Source organism: Podarcis muralis, chromosome 4 (genome assembly GCF_964188315.1).
Source record: "Podarcis muralis chromosome 4, rPodMur119.hap1.1, whole genome shotgun sequence".
Taxonomy (NCBI): Eukaryota; Metazoa; Chordata; class Lepidosauria; order Squamata; family Lacertidae; genus Podarcis; species Podarcis muralis.
In genome coordinates this window covers 25890816-25913185 of record NC_135658.1, presented here as the reverse complement: position 1 = coordinate 25913185, position 22370 = coordinate 25890816, and the positions used below count along the sequence as shown (strand labels likewise).

The window sequence follows — 22370 nt, the reverse complement described above, 5'->3', positions numbered from 1 at the left end:
CCCACTGAAACAATATGGGATGTGGTGCAGAGGGCTTCAGTAGGCAGGAAGAATGAGCAAAAAGTCCTTGAGTGGAAGCACTTTGCAGTAAGACAAAGCCACCACTGGATATGACCCAATATTTCTTCGTTTAAAATACAACACTTGTAGAGAGTGGGGAGCTGAAGTGATTTTAGGGTAGCATGACCAATTCAGCCGCATTGGGTGCCGGCGCCACAGGAGGTACCACAACAATGATGTAAAACAGAGAGCGAGGTGTGTGTGTGGGGGGGGGTGAATTTTAGTGTCACACAGGGAGCCGATGAAATTTGAGAACCCAAAGTTTCCCTGTGGGAGGATTATTATTATTTCTTAGAACCTACCCTTCCCCTCATGAGGAAAATAAAAATTGGTAAGGGGAGTATTGACGTTATAATTGTGCTGGATGTTCTGCCAACTTCCAAGTTTTGGGTTGTGGTGGCCTATAAACAATACAGTTGGTATTGGTATTCTGAAGTGGTAAGGTGTGCCTGTAAAGAAAGGCAAAAATAATTAAAATAAAATATTTGGCATGATTCTGGAATTTGGGGAAGTAATGGCCTCTCCGATTCCCGGATAGGGATATGGAGTTCTCTATGTCTGTCTCCTCTGCCCCCTCATTAGGCTGGGGCGGAGGAGAATGTGAAAGACACCTCAGGATCCCTTGTCCCCACAGAAAATAATTGGAGGGTTGGCATGGCCTAGCCTCCTGCAGTTCTCAGAATTGTGCCTTTTATTTCATTATGTTTTGCATGTAGCTACAGACTGCTACAGGCCGAGGCGTTCTTCCTTTCCATCGTGTTCATACCAAAAAAAAGAAGAAGGGGGGGGGAACCAAAACAACCCAGGGGTGGTTACTATGCCAACAAATTATGGGAACTGGGTCTATGATTCCTGAAGGAAAGAAGGCTGCAAGTCTTTAAGATGGCAGAGGGAGGACAACAAAATTGAGAAGCGTGCTCGTTTCGTGCTTTCACACTCCGTTCCCAGTCCTGCCGCCGCCTACACTGGAGCGAGGCGAGGGAGGCAGGACTGCGAGCGAAAGAGGGAGGAGAGGTCGGCTCCGAGGCCGCTGATTGGCGGAGGAGACTGGCTGCTGGAAACAGCGAGGTGCACTCCGTACTCAGAATCCATTTAAAAAGCTCGAGATACCGACTGCACTTCGCCCAGGCTTAGGAAGGGTAAATATTAGTCACAGGACCCGAAAGCTTAGCTGGTGGTTTAGGGCTTGCGGGGGAGAGGAGAGGCTGAAACAGTAACTTTTATTGATATGCTGCTGGGGAGGAAATAATTCGGGATCCGTTCCGTATTGCTGCGAGGAAGTTGCAGGTGCCTGGGGTTTTCCCTGCCTTCTCCACAGACAGGTAAGAGAGGACTCTGGTGTTTGCCCACCTCTAACTTTTGTTTGCTTTTCTCCTGTTCTCTGGAAGTGTGTTGCAGCCGTTTAAAAGGCGAAGTGGGCTCACGGTGGCACGAGTCGTGGTTTGAGTGTGGCGATCAAGCTGCATCAGCCGGGTGCTTTTGCACCCAAACGCGTAGAGCTTTTTAAAAGTTCTGTTGCCAATAGTGTGCTTGTGCTTGCTGCTGCATCTACAGCGGAGATGGAGAAAAACTGAAAGCCCGAGGGCGCTCACTGGAAAGCAAGTCTTCGTGTGCTCAGTTAGCAGGGCTCGAGGGAAGGTGTGTTGTGCGGGTGCTGAATCTTTACAACAAATACAAGTTTTATTTAAAAAACAAGCCAACAAACCGGAAAGAGGTTTTAAAAGACTGAAGCAGACTTAGCTTGCAGTGGTGTATTCGGGTCCAGATACTTAATTTTGATCATGGATGCAGTTTGAAATCTTCCAAAGTTCGGAATTTATGGATATACGAGGAATATGGATTCGTATGTATGTCTGGGTGCCTGTGGCTACAATGCCATTACAGTACAGTACTTGCTTATTTGGGAGTAACAATTTGACACACACACAAACTCCTCCAGTGTTAATGAATCCGAGGCAGTCAAGGTGTTTAGTTAATGTATTCAGGATTAGGGTGCAATGTCTCTAGTAACTTCTAAAAAAACTAAATGGCATGTTCAATTACACGAGGAGAGTGTTATTTACTCAAGATTACCTTGATTTCATGGCCATAGGATGAATGGGTGGAAAGCAATTTCTGCAAATTTTATCATCATAAATAACATAGGATTTGGATGATGGAATATTTATGATGTGGATTATCTGTATGTACTATACCTACTTGATAAAAACTGAACACACCACCTGTGAGTTAGGCAAGCACTGATAATGTACATGCCCAGTATTCCCTCTTTTCCTTTGACATTCATGTTTCATGTGGTGTCATGTGGGGAGAATGGATTGGCTGATGAACAACAAAGTATAGGGGAAAATAAGAACATTGTTTAAACATGTTGCTGAGTTTTAAAACAGGGCAGATCCATTCAATAGTCTCCCTTCTATCCCTCTAACTCCTCCCACTCACCTGTCTGCTCCTTCCTTCTTCCCCAAGTTAATTTCACAGCTCTTAGCTGAGCTTTCTGTTTAGACCAGGTACACCTCATACATTTAAGGGACACCCTGCTCTGGGACTGTAGTTTGTTAAGGGTTGTCACTATAGCTCTGTGAGGGGTGAACTACAGTTTCCAGGATTCTGTGGGGGTGGGGGTGGGGGTGGGAATATACTTTAAATGTAAAGTGCATATGCAGCCTCTGTACCATTAAGCAGGGCTCATTTGTCCCAAGAAATAACTGAAAATCTTTATTAAAAGCTTGAGATGTAATCCATGCAACCAGGCATCCTGCTTTTCCGGGCACATGTGCGCTATATGTACAGTTCAATTTGTATAGGCCCTTGCTGACACTAACATGAACATATGCAAGTTGGGAGCAGGGATAATGTATTTGACCCTGTTTCTCTAAAGTGTATGGCATGTTGGAGGTAAGGGGTGCCAGAATATCTTTTGGTGCAAGGCCCTCATGATTTTTAATTTGTGCTGTTCCCAATAAAGCAGAACAGCTAGCAGGGCAAGACTGGTAAATGTTCCCAGCTAATTATACAAATTGCAGTATTATTTCTCCATGGTCAAGCTCCCCACATAAGAGGAACTGAGTGATGGGTCAGACAGTGCTCATGTGCTTTTGGGTAGTGAATTCTTTTGTGAATTCTTAAGTTGATGAATGGGACAAGGACACAGCGGCTCCTTGCCACAGATCCTAGGTTTTTAATTTTATGTGGCATTTAGTGTGTGTGTGTGTATAATTATCGTAAACCACTTTGATATTTTAAAAATGAAATTGCAGCATACAACTAATTAAACAAACAAACAAACAAAATAGAGGCCTGATGAAATTGGCAGGAGATGTTTCTCTTCCTGTCTTCAACCAGTCATAACAACTGGGCTTCTTGGAGAGGAGGTTGGACCTCCAGATTACTTCTCACCTCTCCTTCTTTCTACTGTGGTTCCTTAAAAGACATCATGACAGAGACCACAGAGCATTATTTTGAAATTTTAGTGGTTTCACATATGTTAGTTGGCATAAGGCATGATGGTAAATGAAAGCTTGCTTTGTAGAAATTGTTCAGGAACAGTTTATCCAAGTGAAAGTATAACTCCAGCAAACCTGCCAAGGCCAGTTAGACCTTAGGTGATCTCCTGTGCAATTGTTGGCAGGCTATACAATGTTAGGCTGTTTGGGTCTACTGTAATTCTTGCATCCAATTTATTCAGGATTTCGGAAATCCTGTGAGCAATGTAGCTTTCTACTTGGGCCCAGTTTCTTTTCCCTTGCTATCAACAACCAAAGCTGGGTGCGTTCGTTATGCTCCATAATGTACTACCTTTTCACTTTATCAGAGCCTGGAGGAATGTGCTGCCGAGAAGACACGTTACTGTACTGTGTTTAAGACCTTATCTATTGATTTATATTTGGCTTGAATCTATTTGCCTTACTGAAATCATTAGGATACTAATTTTGTGCAGAAAAGGATTTTGCCAGGAGTATTCTTTTAGATCAGGGGTGGGAAACCTATGATTCTTCAGATGTTGTTGGACTCGAGTTCCCATCAGCCACTGCCATTATGGCAAATGGTCAGAGATTATGGGAGTTGTAGTCTTAACAGCATCTGGAGGGCCACAAATTCCCCATCCCTGGTTGACATGAATAAGGTATTAGTGAGGAGTGAGGGGTGAGGCAGCCTACATGTTACCACAAAGGCCTCTTCATTCCCAGTGAAGAACAGAAATTCCCAGCATCAGCCTCTGTGAAAGGCAAGCAAGAAGAGGCTTGGGGTTTGGCTAAATGAGGTGTAGTTAGAACTTTCTCCAGTAGCATAGATTTTCCTTGCCTCTGCTTGCTACAGAATATGTTCCAAGAAGTACCCAACTTGTACATTCCCTCAGTTATCCCAGGCTCAGGTCCACACTGTAAAGATTTGTGTCTCAGCACTCTTTCTTTTAACCCCAGAGTCCCATCCCCCAACTAAAAATCCCCTGTTCAAACCGCAACAAATGGCAATTTGGGTTCTCCACAGATTGCCATTTGCTCCGATTCAAGAGGTAAAGAGCAGGTTTTCGCAGGGAAAGCTCTACTGTAGAGTGAAAAACAGAGTGCTTGGAAATGCAGGATGTGCTTTGGAGGAAAGGTAAGTGTGGATAAGCCCTAAGATTCTAATTCAGGTTTATCGCTATCCAAACAACACCTGCCTTGTACATCTAGGATCAGATAGACTCAGGACTAGTCTTCACACACAACAGTTCTTGTAAGTGACGGATGGGTGAAAAGTTAGTTAGAGATCACCACACCTTTATAAGATGAAGAGCAGTTCATTACTGCTCATTATTTAATAACTGGGAGGGGAGAGAGCCTGCTTACAAATCAGGCCTACTTTTCAAATCTCCTCAGCCCCTATTTCTCTAAACATGAACATGGCCTCAAGGTGAGGAAGCTTTCTCTCCTCCTAACCAAGAAACTGTTCCCAATCTTCCTCTGTGAATCTGACTTGTGTTTCAGAAAAATGTCACTGTGTCCCTTGAGTACAGGAAGAGGGGGCATTGTTTGCTCTCCCTTAGGATAATCCTGTTGATGCTCATGGCTATCACAACATTGTTCTCAACACTTGACTTTCCTCCATAGGAATAATCAGATATAGCCCTTTATCTCTGTGCTAACATTAGATGTATGGTTTTATTTTCCAAAGAACTAACATCTCAAAAAAATAGCTCTTGGCCAAGAGGTGGCCTGCACATATAAGGAAAACGTATAGAGACCAGGGCTGGAATGCTTAGGTAATTGACTTGCTGGTTAGCTCAGCTGGTTAGAGCACAGTGCTGACAATGCCAAGGTCACGGGTTTGATCCCCATGTGGGTGCATATTCCTGCATTAGAGGGCGTTGGACTAGATGATCCACAGGGTCCCTTCCAACACTATGTTTCTATGATTCTCCTGGGACAAAATGCAACTCTAGACATTGGTGCGGACCCACCATAGAAACAGGAAGAAAATGGGAATTAGGCCTACAATTGTAAACATACACACTGGATAGTAAGTCCCACTGGACAGAGTATGACTTGCTTTTAAATTAAATTTTAAAATAAATCAAAATGATCAGCTGCTTATTGGTTAAAAAAATTTCTCGAACAAATATGCACAGGATTGTGCTGCACATTCAAAAAAAGCACTGGTACAGACAAACTCTTAAATGCTGTGGTGATGAGGTTTAATTGATCTTAGCAATCTATGTGGTTATCCATACAAAAAAACATATTCTAATCGTTGATCTGTCAGCATAAGGTGACAAAAGTCCAATTTTTGTAAGATTAATCAACCTGTCACACCTACGAGTAACACCTGAATCAGCACACAGTGCAGTAATAAAGGATCACTTTTCCCTACCTTTTTTGCTTGACTCCACTGAACCGCCACTGCCCAGCTGTGTCAGGCATTTTGTTGAGAACTAAATTGGACCCTGCTGTCTTTAATAACATTTTAATGGCTCAAGCCGTGTATATCCGGCTCCTTGTACTGTTTTTAAAAGGTCCCCACCTAGCTTCAAATGAATGCTTCAACTTATAAAACAAAAGCTTGTGCGTGTGGGGTTGTTTTCAACTCTTTTTTAAAACGCCTAATGCAAAATTCACACTGGTTTCCCTAAAATAAAAATGAGCTTCTGGCGGCTTTTCTACACTTCAGACTTCTTTATACTCTGATTCTGGAAGTAATTATAAAGAAAATGTAGTACTGTATATATATTTTTAAAAGAGCATCAACGTTCTGCCTATACTTTCCCATGTGAGGTTCAGTCTAAAAAATACCCAGAGATTCACAGGCCACCTTCTCTCTTTTATCCCATGGGAACCATCATAGGAACATATGAAGCTGCCTCATAGGGTGACAGACCATTGGTTAATCTAGCTCAGTACTGCCTGCACTGACTGGCAGTTGGCTCTCCAGGATTTGACAGAGTTTTCTCTCATGCTCACCTGAAGATGCTGGGGAGTGAACATGGAAACCTCTGCATTCAAAGCATAGACATAGAATTGTAGAGTTGGAAGCATCATCTAGTCCCACTCTGCAATGGAGGAATATTTCACCCAATATGAGGCTCAAATCCACGACCCTGAGATAAAGAGTCTCATGCTCTACCGACTCAACAGACACTTTTCAACTGAGCTACAATCCTCCCTATGGCCTATACCTCTGCCAAGTACCGTATTTTTCGCTCTATAAGACGCACCAGACCACAAGACGCACCTAGTTTTTGGAGGAGGAAAACAAGAAAAAAAATATTCTGAATCTCAGAAGCCAGAACAACAAGAGGGATCGCTGCGCAGTGAAAGCAGCAATCCCTCTTGCTGTTCTGGCTTCTGGGATAGCTGCACAGCCTGCATTCGCTCCTTAAGATGCACACACATTTCCCCCTACTTTTTAGGAGGGAAAAAGTGAGTCTTATAGAGCAAAAAGTATGGTAATTTTTTTACTGTTCTACCCATTTTCACTGATCAGAGAAAAGAGAAGAACCCTGAAAAAAAAGAAATTACTTTGTCTTTTGACGCCCAGTACAGTCTGAAATATCATTCATGTGCAGCAGTAGAAACATGCCAAGCCCATCTGAGAAGTAGGCGTCCTCCTACATCTGATGTCAGATACAGACAGCACGTCCTTCAGGGCTGTGGTACAATTAATTACTAAGTTCGGCAGGTATGAACCAATTCAGCACCATAAAGCTATGATTTAAACCAACAAGCAAACAAGCATGAAATATTTTCCCATATGTATATACTATATATGAACATTGGTTCTTAACATTCCATCCGACAGTATACATTTAAAGCTCATTTTAGGCATATGACTTGCCCCCCAAAATCCCGGGGAACTCTAGTTTACACCACTATAAGGAGTTAGGTGTCTTCTAGTAGGAGATGTTGTATGGGCTGACTTGTCCATGTAGAGTTAAAAAAAAGAAAAAGTGGAGAAAGAATGGTTGAGTACATCTAATAAACTCTTGTGGGCACCATAAAATACCCATTTCACAGAATTAAATCTGGTGACACACACACACACACACACACACACACTTCTTGGGCACCTTGTGGGGGACTCCTGCTCTAAGATGTAGGCCCAAACATGCATGAGAGACATTGTATGAAGGTATCTGATAGGGAATAACTTGTATAGAGAAAGTTTTGATACAGTAGAAAGGACACAGCATGGTATGGACTATTAACAGTTATCAACAGCACAGTCAGGTGCAAACCAAATGCAAAACAGCTAATGCAGACAAATTTTCTATATGTCAGTCACAGAGAGTCCCACCAACAGAGCTGGGGAAGATGTCATGTAGATGAATTGTTTCCAGCTCTTTCCCTTTTCTCTTTGCCCACTTTAATGCTGTGTAATAGTTTTGTGTCCTGCTGTACTAGTGTGCATAATCACTAGCTGTTCAAACGCTGGCCTCCCCAGTTAAAAGGATCTTGCTGTCACAATCTGTACAACGCAACATGCAATGAGAAGCGTGGTTTACAAAAACGTAGATAAAGCTAACTCAAATTTTCAGTGTGAATCATTCAAACTATGTTGTTTTAGTACCGTTTTGGGTGTTTAGTACAATGTTGACAACATACAGTGGTACCTCGGGTTACAGACGCTTTGGGTTATGCATTTTCAGGTTATGGACCGCTGGAAACCCGGAAGTACAGGAAAGGGTTACTTCCGGGTTTCGCTGCTCGCACATGCACAGAAGCGCCAAATAGTGTCGTGCGCGTGCGCAGATGCAGCACTGCAGGTTACGAACGCTGCGGGTTGCTGACGTTTCTCCGTCACGGATTACGTCCGCAACCCGAGCTTCCACTGTATTTTCAGATTTAATGCTGAAAGGCTGTTTGCATTGACATTAGGGAAACATAAGGAGGTCAGACCAAAGACCTTTCTACTCCAAGATCATCTTGTTCTTGGCCAACCAGTTGCCCATGGGAAGCCTACAAGCAGCACCTATGTCAAATAGCACTTTACCTACTTGTGATTCCCAGAAACTGGTATTCAGAGGCATATTGCCTCTGACAGTGGAGGGATGTGTGTGTATTCGATCAGTGAGAGAGTAATGGGAAAGAAAAGAAAGAAGAAACAAAGAACTGAAATTGTGAAAAAATAGAGTATATGGGTATATAAGTAATCAGCAGTTTTCCATTAAATGTGAAAGTATTAACAAGACATTATACTTTTTATAAATAGATTCCAAATATAATTATATTTATCCATACACAATCTGTGTCTAAAAGCAATCTGTTGTCATGTCTTCTGTTCATTGATTGAAGGGGACCATGGTATTATCTTTCAAGTGAATTAATATCAGTCTTTTAGCAGAAGTAAGGGCACAGAGAGTCTATCTACATTGAACTGTGGTCAAACCCCGTATAGTTGATATATAGTTTAAAACAATGTTATCCTCTGAAAATATTTTATATTTCCCCCCAAAACAATATTTATGCATCTTAGTACTTTTCTCGAAAAAGGTAAAACATAACCATCATGGCTACTAGTCATTGAATTGTGTCAAAGTGAGGACTTTTAAAGTGTGAATGTCTTTAAATTAGGGCTTCAAACCTTGATTAACGGTACAAACCTATGCATGTTGATGCAGCACTGTGATGAAATGGAGGTTACTCCCATAAAAGTGTGTGCGAAAAATAGAACTGTAGCCTAAAAGGCGAGATGCCTGAACAACTAAATGATATTTCTTTCACTGACAGCTTTATTTTTAAATACTAAAAGATGAAGATGTAAGTTTGTGTTAGGAACGTGCAGAGGTTTGACACTGCTTAATGTACAAAAATACTACTCTTCTGCACATGTGTACTTCCCGAAAGGTGTTTGCATTAGCCAGAGCTCCCTTAATGAGTTCCATTGTAGTTAAGAAAGATTGTCTATCACTGAATGATATGCCGCTTACAAGTGAGTATGAGTGTTAATGAAAGGCAGATTGGAACAGATGGTCTGTGCAATACAAAAAGTGCCACCTTATCTGCACAAAGTTGTTCTTGCTGGCAAGCAGTGCCAGTTTAGGGAGGAAAATACGTGCATCATTACCAAGTATTACATGCCTCGCTTGATGAGAGCACAGTATTGCCTTGAAAGTTCTGTTTTGACTAGGGAGGAAAAACAATAGCTTCTGCAAATCTTGCAATGTGACCTCAAGGTAAGCATAATTTTCCTGGAACTGATGCATAAACAGATTTTCTGCAGTTTTGCATAAGCAGAGTTTTGCATTGTATATGATGACCCAAATTCTGCAGCAGGTATCTTCCATTTTCAGTTTAGCACCACAGGTTTCTAGAGCTTACTGAAACATATAGGATATAGGAAACTACATCAATATTGTTCAGGTATTTGAAGCACTCACTACTTTATTAGAGAAGTAACGAAGAGCAATGTTAATCATGCTAATTACTACGGTCTCCCAGAAAACTCCAGAATTCAGTCCTTTCTAGAAGCATGCCAGATATGATTTGTGAGCCTCTTCTTCTCCCAACAGCACATACTATTGACAAAAGAGTCGTCCTGACTTCTGGAAACTTGTCACCTGCATGGGATTGCCACCTTTTGTTTACAGAAATATTGGCATCTAAGATGGAATGCCTCAGAGCATGTGTAAAATTCCTTTGCGATAGATAAACAAGCTTTCAAAAAGACAAAAGTGCCTCTGAGCATGTGCAGATTGCATTTTATTTGCAAACACCTGTCAAGAAACTGTAGAAACTGGTGTCTTGTGCTTCAGCTGCCAACAGAGAATGGTAGTAGTGACCCATCAGACACAAAACTGCCTGAGACGTGGCCTTGGATGACCTGGCAGGCAGGCAGTATCAGCAAATTTCACATATAGGAGTGAGATTGAAGAGTCGTCTGGGTCAGGGATGGGGAACTTATGACCCTCCAGGTATTACTGGACTCCAGCTTGCATCAGTCCCAGCCAACATGGCAAATAGTCATGGATGGTGGGAGCAACACCTAGTGGATGGGTGACATGTGTTCCCCACCAGAGTCTAGGAGGGTGTCTGTCATCTGTCCTCTGTCTCTGTGTAATTGAGTTCCGCAGAATCTGCAAGCTTACTCCATGCTGTGATAGAAAAAGCAACTGGTCATCTTTCCCAGCATAGAAAAGAGAGTGCATAGAAAGAGTGCTTACTTTCTTGCTGTTCAGAAGCACCATGACATAAGGTGGTTAATGCTTACTTGAGTAAATAATTATTAGGCTATTAGTTAAATTGGCCTCAGAGGGCCAAGGGCTACCAATGAGAAACCCAATATCATGGAGCATTAGTTCTTTCCATTGAGCCACATTCTAGCTTCCAGAGTAATGGTGGTGTTAATTAAAGGGGGAACCTTTCTATGGATTTTAAGGTGCAAACTAATGAAGGGTTATAAGAGGGTGCCAACCTTACTAATAGAATACTATGTTTGACAGCCATGTGCAGTGTTGTGAACTGATCTCTACTGAGAAAATTTTAGATTTTATTCCTGAGGCTCCTGTTGTAGCTTTGTGAGAAAACTCCCCAAAAATGTTTGCACACAGCAAAGAAGGAATATTTTTTACTTCTTAAGGATACAGACATACAAACGTTTGTAACATCTACTGAACTTTGCTCTTTTGTTGTGACAAGTACTCTAAAACAGTTTATGATTAAAGTTAAGCACAAATGTGAATGTAACTACAATACTTCCCCTTCAGTGTTTAGTATTGGGCTGCTATTATTATTATTATTATTATTATTATTATTATTATTATCCACCTTTTTTCTCAAATGGGACTCAAGGTGGCTTACAGATAAAAATAAGAACTGCTAAAAACCTAGAAAAAAATTCATTAAAAAACAATTAAGAATTGAGAGAATTAAAACTACATACATATATAAAATCTATTAAAACCATACTAGTAAAAACAGCACTGCACCAGACTACCTACACACCATACATTTAAAGCACATTATTCTCCCTCCTCCAAGAATTGTGGGAGCTGTAGTTTGCTAAAGATGCTGGGAATTGTAGCTTTGAGAAGTAAACTAGAGTTCCCATGTTCTTTGCAAGATGTCTGTGCTTTAAATGTACAGTGGTGCCTCGCAAGACGAAATTAATTCGTTCCGCAAGTTTTTTCTTCTTGCGAGTTTTTCGTCTTGCGAAGCACGGTTTCCCATAGGAATGCATTGAAAATCAATTAATGCGTTCCTAGGGAAACCGCCTTCAGACCAGGTCCGGGGACAGTCTGTCCCCCGACCTCTTCTGAAGGCTGGGGGGGGGAACAAGGGCTTCTGAAGGCTGGGGGGGGCTGGGGGGGAACAAGGGCTTCGCTGCCGACCCCCAGCATTTTAAAATCTCACCGGGACACGGGGAGATTTTAAAATGCTGGGGGTCAGCAGCGAACGCTTCGCTGATCCCGGGATGGCAGACAGCTCTGCGCCGGCATCCAGAGCGGGGCGGGACTTAGCGCCCCGCTCGGGATGGCGGCACACATCTGCCTGCAGTCCCGGGATGGCAGACAGCTCTGCGCCGGCATCCAGAGCGGGGCGGGACTTAGCGCCCCGCTCGGGATGGCGGCACAGATCTGCCTGCAGTCCCGGGATGGCAGACAGCTCTGCGCTGGCATCCAGAGCGGGACTTAGCGCCCCGCTCCGGATGGCGGCACAGATCTGCCTGCAGTCCCGGGACGGCAGACAGCTCTGCGCTGGCATCCAGAGCGGGGCGGGACTTAGCGCCCCGCTCGGGATGGTGGCGCAGATCTGCCTGCAGTCCCGGGACTGCAGGCAGCTTTGCGCGGCCATCTGTAGCGGGGCGGGCTTCGCCCCCGGCTCCCGATGGCCGCGCAGAGCTGCGCTGATCCCGGGATGGCAGACAGCTCTGCGCCGCCATCCCGAGCGGGGCGGGACTTAGCGCCCCGCTCGGGATGGTGGCGCAGATCTGCCTGCAGTCCCGGGACTGCAGGCAGCTTTGCGCGGCCATCTGTAGCGGGGCGGGCTTCGCCCCCGGCTCCCAATGGCCGCGCAGAGCTGCGCTGATCCCGGCACGGCAGACAGCTCTGTGCCGCCATCCCGAGCGGGGTGGGACTTCTCTGCTGTCCTGGGGAGATTTTAAAATGCTGGGGGTCGGCAGCGAACGCTTCGCTCCCGCCCGCCAGCATTTTAAGATCGCCCGGGGCAGCGGAGAAGTCTCCGCTGTCCCGGGAAGGCAGGCGGGGGGGAGCAAAGACTTTTGCCCCCCGCCGGCCTTCAGAAGAGGTCCAGGACCTCTTCTGAAGGCCGGCTGTGGGCGAAAGTCTTTGCTCCCGACCGCCAGCAATTTAAAACAGGTCCCCGGAGATTTCCCTATGGGCTTTCGTCTTGCGAAGCAAGCCCATAGGGAAATTCGTCTTGCGAAGCGCCTCCGAAACAGAAAACCCTTTCGTCTTGCGGGTTTTCCGTCTTGCGAGGCATTCGTCTTGCGGGGTACCACTGTATGTCTTTTAAAACCAGACAAACCTTTTTTGTTCCAACCAGTGTCTAAGACTCTTTTGGACACACCCCAACCTGGGCTAGCTCCCAAAGAGGATTGTCTGTACTGTGTTTGCAGGTACTTCTGAGAAGAAATATTCTTTTTGTAGGCTGTTATCAGACACTACTTTGTCCACAGAGAGCCTCAAATTGGTCTCTTGGTGGCATGTAATAGATAGAGAGCCTTTTGTTAAGACAAGGCTCCACAACAGTGGGCCAAAGTCTTGCCTTCCTCACTCAGTCATCTAAGTAGCGCTATCAGATACCGCTAGACTACACTGTTTATAAAAAGGAAGGCTAGGCTTAGCTCTCCACAACTGCTTGTTGTCATACAGAGTAAGTGACAAGAACATTTGTTGTTATTACAAGTTGTTGCCTTAATTAAAAAATTTACCCGGTAAATTTGAGGAGTAGAGGGTTTCATAGTTAAAGCTATTCCAATTAGGATTTTAGCCTTCTTTTAAAGTCCTTGGAGGGGCAGGTACTTTGCTGCCTTGCCTAAATATTTCTGCAGCATCCCCCAAGTGTTTATATTTCATCTGTCTCAGCAGTTAAATCCCACAGCTGTTAAGATGAGAAGATAAAGGATGTTATTAAAAATGGGAGAGCAGCACATTGCACATAATCAGATGTATCTAGGAAAAATGAAAATAGCACATGTGAGCAGTTGCAAGTCAGGTAGAGAGGAGCAAATAGGTGTTGGAATATTGGAGAACAAGGATTGTCAGGTCCCATTCCTTTTGTAAGTATTTATTTGTCAAAACCATGAGCCGTAACAGGTCCAAACCTATAAAAATAAACTGCATTTACCATTCCCTAGCCATGCTACCATTCCATAAACCATATTATCATGTACCACAAGAAAACCAAAGTCTGTGATTCTGTTAGGAAGTAAGTGTTCTAATATTGAGAACTGAAACTGTAGGACTGAAATAAAAAGACCATATAAAATCATTGCCCTCAAAGAAGACTTGTTTGTCAGGATGAAAGATGCAGTTACCACACAAGAAGAGCCTGCTGGGTCAGGTCCCATCTAATTCAGCATCTGAGCATAACAGCACTTTCCCGTCCTGCGGTTTTCAGGAACCTATATTCAGAAGTGGAAGTAGAACATAGTGTCATGAGTTTGTGGATGCTAGACACCCTAAATTCCTGGATTCAGTAAATGTTAGTATTTAATCAATGCTTGGAGTGTTATCTTGATGCCATTTCATTATCTAATGAAATCCTAACAAAGGCTATTTCTCCACTTAGAAGTTAAACTTCTATATTTATTTCTTCATCGAATGAATGAGTTTGTGGAACCGATTCCCATCTGCTTTAGGAAATATATTGCATCGTTTCACCTCCTTAATCCGCATGTCCCAGAGAGAAGTCAACTCTTTGTAGAGAAAACCAACCACTTTGACATCAGAGTTGGCCTTTGGTATTCTGGCTCCTTGGTCTGTTAATGGTAGACTTAGTACTTTGTTCCAACTGTAGATAGAAAACAACCCATCAAAGCCACAGCAAGAAAATCTCTAGTGGTCTCATGCTAAAACATTCTCCCCAGTTAGAATCTTCGCTAGGGTGATTTGTCACACAACCATGAGAAAAGGTAGCAAGAGGCAAGGCAATGTCTCCTCAGTTTGTTTGGGTACTACTGTTTCCCCCATCATCACTTAAGAGACTGGTTGGCCCATTCAAACTGGTCTAGTAGTTGGGTGGCCTTAATTCTCAGGTGTCTGTGGAGTTCTTTTGGAAGGGTTGACTGAAAATGGACCCGGCTAGGATCTCTTGTAATACCTCTCCAACTAAGCAATTTTACCAGCTCATTCACGCTCCTACAGCGACAATGCCAGAGCGCAAGTGGAGAAGGTCAAAGGTTCAATCTCTAGTATTTCCAGATAAAAGGATACGGTAGCAAGTTGTGGGAAATACTTTTCTGCCTAAGATCCTAGAAAGCCATTCCCAGTCTGAGTAGGCTTTACTGGGCTAGGTGGACAAGTAGTCTAGAAGGCAGCTTCTTATATTCTCTATGTAGCTCTTCATAATTAGTATGTAATCCCATCCCTGCCTGAGCCACTCACAACTTGCATAATATTTAACTAGGCATCTGGAGGCAACAAATCCCTTTAATTAAATGAATTGGTTGGTTCACCCCCTCCTTTCCTGTGGATTTAATATAATGTGTACAACAATGTGTTCTGTCTTCTTGTATGTGATACTAGCATAAAAATAATAATTTCTGAAATAGAATCCTAAATTATGCTGGGCTTCGCCTTTGTTTGTTTTGGATGTTGCGATTTTGTAAGTATATATTTAACTTGGTGATCTAATACACCGGTTTGCACTAATGTGTTACGCATTAACTCAGGTTTCACATCTACGCAGGGCTACTGCTAGAAACGACAGGCTCTCGACTCCTGTGTCCTCATCACCTTGTAAGTTTCAGCCAGCAAATAGCCAGGCAACGGCGAGCATTTAATGATCAGAAGCCAAACAAAACAAAATTTGTGCTCCCAGTGGAGAAGGGTTCATTTTGCAGCTGTGAGATACTTCCATGTCCTGAGGAAACCAGTAGACTTTCACTCCACTGCTGCCTTGAAGATTTAAAAAAATGTTATGTAGAGCATAACTTAATGACTTTCAGAGCTTTACTATTTTCTTCTCAGTCATTCTGTTTTAATTGCTTTCTTTTTTACTTTTTCTAGCAGTGTGGGGTTTGTGTTTTGTTTTGTTTTGTTTTTTAGCTATGCATGTGCCAAAGTTCTGCTTTCGGGTGGGGGGGGCGTGCTTTGGAGTTACCATTCTTGCCCCTGTTTCTAGGGAGAGGCTTGCAAATGTCTTCCTTTCAGGCTTTCCTGGCAATAGGCGACTCTTGGGCTATGTGTGCGGAACGGCTTCATATATGCCAAGTTTCAGCTTCCTGGATGCTCTGGTTGTGTTGTGCAAAAGTCAGAGGTTCCTGCATACACTGTCACTTCCCACACGCATCTCTCTGTCCTCCAGCCAGCCAAGCAAGAGGCAGAATCACAGTGCAAGGACATATTCCAGCTGGCAAAAGAACCCAAGGAGGATGTAGTGCTGGGCCACTGCAGCATGGGGAGAGGGGGTTTGGCCTGGAAAGCAGTGTGACCTGGGAAGAGTCCCAGGGGCCAGACAGAAAGCCCCAGAGGTCCACATTTGACTCTGAGCCTGGGATTCTCCACACGTGTGTGAGTGCATGTACGTGATCTAACAATATCATGTGCAATATATAATTGCTCACCTGGTACAGAGAAGGCTCTTTTGCCTTTTGACAGCCGCATGATAATTCCTACTGATGAACCTTTCCCCCAGCATGGGTATGCAGTGATGGGGAGAGCTTCTGCTAAATGATGCCCAGTTGGTAGCTCTTAAAAGCTCACAACCAATTCTAAGGAGGAAAAATGGCAATAGCAGCCCCCCAAACTCATTTCCTTTAGTGTTGTGAAAAAGTGTACGTGTGGATTGAACTGAGGACTGGTTTAATGCAAGTTCACTCATTACAGTGGTACCTTGTGTTAAGTAGTTAATTCGTTCCGGAGGTCCGTTCTTAACCTGAAACTGTTCTTAACCTGAAGCACCACTTTAGCTAATGGGGCCTCGCACCGCCACCTCGCAATTTCTGTTCTCATCCTGAAACAAAGTTCTTAACCCGAGGTACTATTTCTGGATTAGCGGAGTCTGTAACCTAAAGTGTCTGTAACCTGAAGCGTCTGCAACCCGAGGTACCACTGTACTAGATAAGCTTGTCCAATGTCTGCTAAACTGACATCTTTTAAAATTTTCACAGGAATCACCATGATAATAACTTCATGCCTTAAAAAAAGCACACAACGTAAATCAACTGTTATTTCATGCAGCGGTAGTATCTGCTAGAGGGATAAATACCAGTGTGGTATTTCTTACAATGCACATGTAGAGTGTGAAAAAAGGTAAAGGTAAAGGTACCCCTGCCCGTACGGGCCAGTCTTGACAGACTCTAGGGTTGTGCGCCCATCTCACTCTAGAGGCCGGGGGCCAGCGCTGTCCGGAGACACTTCCGGGTCACGTGGCCAGCGTGACAAGCTGCATCTGGCGAGCCAGAGCCGCACACGGAAACGCCATTTACCTTCCCGCTAGTAAGCGGTCCCTATTTATCTACTTGCACCCGGGGGTGCTTTCGAACTGCTAGGTTGGCAGGCGCTGGGACCGAGCAGCGGGAGCGCACCCCGCCGCGGGGATTCGAACCGCCGACCTTTCGATCGGCAAGCCCTAGGCGCTGATGCTTTTACCCACAGCGCCACCCGCGTCCTAGAGTGTGAATGACCGTCCTTAAATCAGGGGAAGGGGACCTCAGTTTAGTGGCCCAAATGTGGTCCTCTAGCCTTCTCTATCTGTCCCTAGTGACTCTTCCCATGCCACACCGCTCTCCGGCCTTGCATCACATCCCCTGTGAGTGCTTTTGCCTGGTTGGAATATGTCCTTGAGCTCTGATGATGATGACTGTTGCTTGTCTGCATGGAGGATAGAGGTGTGTGTGTGTGTGTGTGTGTGTGTGTGTGTGTGTGTGTGTGTGTGTGTGTGAACTAGCCTACTGCTCAAAGGTAAATATTATATTCACTGCTCCATCCACTTTTGCCCCTAGCCCCACCCACTGTTGGAATCTGGCCTCCAAAAGGGAGTGTGGTCCTTGAGCTGAAAAAGGTTTCCCAACTGCCTCAAATGCTTGAATTTCTTTTTTGCTTTAGGGTCGCTGATGTCTGGCCATGAGTATTTTAACAGGTGCATATATTTCCCCATGATGTTTGGATATTTGCTGCAGGAAACAAGCACAATTACCACACAAAGTGCTCTCAATTTTGTGCCCAACGTAAGTCAAGGGAACTTGGGTACTGCCAGAATTTGCTCCCTTATTCCACATTTGAGAGTTGGAGACTGGAATGTTTAAAAGGTCAGCATTACGAAATAGTTCGTAAAAAACAGATTCACTGTTTCACTTGCAGGAAAACAAAGCTAATCGGTCCAGAAGTGGCACTGGGGTGTTAATGTGCTCCTTCTATTCTGAAGCTCCTCTAGAAGAAGATTGTTTTGCTGCTTGGTGTTGCAGCAATATTAGAGCTATGCAAGAGGGAGAAAATCCTCTTTCAATCCACTTTCTCCACACTGTGCACCAATTTTGTAAACCTTCATGTAAACCAGGGGTAGAGAATAGTATTTAGGTGACGGTGAGGCAGGTGGATGTGGCGGGTGAGTTTAGGTATTTAGATAATGTTTTCACTTAACGTTGCACTGGATTTTTACAAGCGTAAAATAGATAATGCTTGGTTTATCTCCATGATCTCAGTAGATTGGTGGCATACAAATGTGATAAAATGAGTGTGATAAAATAAATGAATCAAGACTTACCTGTTGTAGGAATGCGAAATTATGCACAGTTATGTTTGTAGGACCCACTTACAAAATATGAAAATAGAGTACAGTGTGGAATGAGCTATGTCAAATGATGGATTTTTATTGAAAAGGTGCGTTCAGTGTGGCAGGGGTAGGGATGGGAGCTGGAAATGAGAGAAAATTAAAGGGTGGCTAAAGCTTCAGTTGGCTAGTCTAGCAACTAGTCCTTTTTATCCATATGAAGTTAGATTTGCTGAGCTGCAGCTTAAAAGAAGTCAAGGATATAGGTGGAAGTTTGTATAAACAGTGGAGGCTCTTAGTAACAAAGAAAGGCTTGCCACAATCTTTTTACTGTAAGATTAGAGCAAACACTAGTTTCCATACATGAGTATGTGGGAAGCAACTTTTCCCTATTAGCCAATAATCTATTTGGGATGGCAGTAGCTAATGGAAACCAACTTATTGTAAAATATTAATTTTCTTTCGCCCTGTATATTGTTAAATATTAATGTTTATGTTTTGTGTAAATAGATGGGTTGCTTTGACAATACATTCATATCTCATTTTAGCATCTAAATGAATAAAGCATGAATTGTAAATGTGGTTGTATGGCAACATTGGGTACACACCCCACAGGGGGGCAATTTTATTTTTAAGGGGGGGCAATTCGAGAATGAGTTATTAACAGTTAAGGGCCTTTTAGGCTTCCTCCATGTGAATAGGAGTTCACTTTGTAGCCGGTTGGACTTTTCTCTGCATGAATCTGCCATAGCGGAATAAAAACCCAGCTGCTAAATTGCCTATTATTATCTTTATTATTTATTAAATTTATATACTGCCCTTCATCCTTATTGTGCATCGTAGGGAATGCATATCATGCAAAGTCATTAAAAAAATTACTTGTGACATACTACTAGTCCTAATGTGAGTGACTACTCTGTGTGGCATTATCAGTGTTGCTCTATTTATCCCATGCTACTTAATGTGGAACATGTTGGATTTCTAGATTGCAACATTTTACAGGGGAAAACTTGTTTTTAGGATTACCAGTTTGCAACCCAGAAAGCTAAAACCACCTGCATCCAAGCAAAGAAAGCTGCAACTACCCGCATCTGGGAATTAGTAAAACTATATGCTAGTTCCCTGACAACCCCAAGAGCAAATTAACACAGTGTTATATACTGGAGGGTATGTAAAACTTTCTCTAAGTTCCATTTACCTTTAGATTTTGGTACAGCAGGCATTTGGAAAGACTACAGCATGGTGCTGAAATGTAATTATTTCCCAAAGCATAAATTTACTAGGAAGACAGACATACTGTTCCTCAGTAGCATTCATAATTCTAAACGTCAGAGCATTATGAATATAGACTGCTGAGGCGACTATTTAGTGTGACTTGTTGAGCTGCAATATAAGAGATTGGAAGTGTTGATCTGCCACCTGGACTGACTACTCAATTGTAATACCTAATACCCTAAATTGCAAAGGGCTTTTGAACATATTAAGCATATTTTTCTTGGTTTGATGCTTTTGGAATAATGTCTCTGTCGTCTGGGGCCACTTGTTACAATGGTCCACTTTTTACTCTCCTATTTGCCGGACTTCTACTCTTTCGTGGGAAAAGCAGCAATGCTTCCAATACGGTCTGTGAAAAAGATTTTTCCCACTGTTTTATAATGAAAGCCTTTTTATACAAGCCTCATCTGTGCTATGAAAAGTTACCCAGATCTGACAAGAGGCACAATCTGCCAAGCATTGCTTCTCAATGGCTCTGGCTCATTTCCTCGGAGCAAACGTCAGATCCACCGTGGGTAAGGCACTCCTGTGGCACATAGAGCTGAAAAGGTGGGGTGGGAGCACCTGTACGTTTAGAAGGAGAAGAATCAGGCTTTCCTTTCTATCTGAAAACAGGTTTTACAAGTACTTGCTATTAAGGTCCTAACAAAGGTTACAGTGCCAGTTGTGCCTATTAAAACATAGCTAAATGCCTTTTACTGCCAATGCAGAGAATGGGTCGGTGGGTGTGCTCACATGCACACATGCATGCATAGCACCTGTGCACATCAAAGCTCATGCTGATGGGCCTGGTTAGGTGACTCCCACCCATACTGTTTTTGCATCACAGTCAATAAAGGATAATATTCCAACCATCTCAGGAGCCAAATACAGCACCGGGAGTTTACATATAATTCCCAGCAACAGATCGCAGATCAGCTTGTGTGTCATGAGGCTGTATCACTCTGCGCAGCAGAAAGCCCCATGTCTGCAGAACTGCAGTTATGAAAACGCACAAGGAGTAATTCTTTGGATGGAGAACTCCAGCGGAAGGGAGTACTCTGCAAGAAAGGAACACTTTGCTAATTGTGCAAACAGCCATGGCCAACAACAAATATAGGAGGGGCAGATGGATAATGTTTGTCACAACTCAGGACCCTTGCAGGTGTACTGCTGCGGGACACGATGCAGATACCCTATGGAATTGCAATTCTGCTGCAACAGTGACTGCAAGAACCGGCTGCTCCATACAGGTAAGCCCGTTTCCTGAACTTCTTCCATCTCCCTCTCCTCGCTTTAAAGTATGCCGAGCACTCAGACATGTATCAGAGTGTCTCCTCCCATACCCTTTGCCTTGCAATGTGGGGAAACTGCACTGGTTTAACAAGCCTTTCTTGCTCAAAGGGACGCAAGGCTTGTAAGTGCTGTGGGGACATGGGAGAGGGGGCTGCTAGCCACAACCCAGGGAATACAACTTACATGTGTTAGGGTGGGTTGTGGGGAACACATTGCTAGTGAACACCATGCACTCCCTTCTTCTTAATGGAATTGTTGGCTAATCACTCACGACTCTTTCTTCCTTACAGGATCAGAGCCAGGGCACATGGAGCAGAAAAAGCTGTCACTGGAGAAGGGGGTACCAGTACAGCTTATTATATTGCATGGGTGAGTATTGGCTCAGTTGCTATATTGTCTCCTCCAGCAGGCTGAATTTCCAAAATCTGAGGTGTAGCCAATGAAGTCCTACTCTGTAGACCCGTTGAAATTAATGGAACTAAGTGAGTCATGCCCATTAATTTCAGTGAGTCTGCTCTCAGCAGGACTAGCAATCCATGCAGCCCACTGATAGCTGTGGCGGTGGGGGTGCCAATAGGAGAATGGGGGCTGGGGAATGTGGAGCAGAAGAGCACAGAGATATCGCACTCCTTCTTGAAGATGCATTTGCCAAATGAGCACCCACTCATTCATCTGTTGCAATAGCTATTCGTTATTCGTTCCTACGCCCATGTCTGTCTTGTCTCTCCACAGGCCACCAAGTAGCCACTGAACATGCACAGGGGAAAGGATGTTTCTTACCGCTACCAGTGCAGAACACCAGGCCTCCAGCAGCAGCAACCAGTGGGAAACCTGTGTTCCTACGTGGGGTTGCTGCCTTTTAAATATCCCTGGGCTCCTGTGCCTCTCAGAAGCACATGACAGACAGAAATGCAGCAGGGGCAGTAGCACCCTTGATGCAGATGCACTGAGCTGCACTTGTTGCTCTACTGCCCGTCGTGTCACACAGAGTGGCAGGAGTCCTATAGCCAGTAGCAACCCCACGTTGCTAGGATGCTCTCAGTACTCCCTTCAACACTGAAACTGTTCAATAAAAGCTTGTGCCAGTGTCCGCCGTGTTTTTGTCCTGTTGATGGCTGTCCAGCGTCTTCACTGTGGGAAACTCGCAATAGGAGGAGGAGGGCACTGGGCTTTCCATCATCACAGCCCTTCTAGGCTGACTGACTGTGCGGGAATCAGATCCACACCTCTCCTTTTACACTGCATTGCTCTGTCCTACTGCATTGCTAAGTGGCTGGATGTGTTTCCTTCCGTGAGCTTGCTTTTGTAATGTGTACTCTTCCCTGTCCAAGTGGCTCTCTCCCACTCCCCCTGGCTAAATGGTTGTTCCCTAAACATGGACACCAACAT

General features: G+C 43.9%; 1 protein-coding gene across 13 annotated transcripts in view; it reads left to right on the top strand.

Moving 5' to 3' along the window:
- Positions 1 to 22370, top strand: part of SPATA13 (spermatogenesis associated 13) — a 161031-nt gene that overhangs the window by 71148 nt on the left and 67513 nt on the right. The window contains exons 1-2 of one of the 13 annotated variants that reach the window (XM_077927079.1): positions 970 to 1382; positions 4552 to 4662. The exons of 7 other annotated variants lie outside the window; for them this stretch is intronic. In XM_077927079.1, coding sequence (XP_077783205.1) covers positions 4645 to 4662 — 18 coding nt within the window. In that variant the 5' untranslated portion in view covers positions 970 to 1382; positions 4552 to 4644. Of the gene's footprint in view, positions 1 to 969; positions 1383 to 4551; positions 4663 to 22370 lie in introns of those variants that run through there. 5 more of the 13 variants (XM_077927081.1, XM_077927087.1, XM_077927089.1 and 2 more) reach the window with 5 other exon arrangements.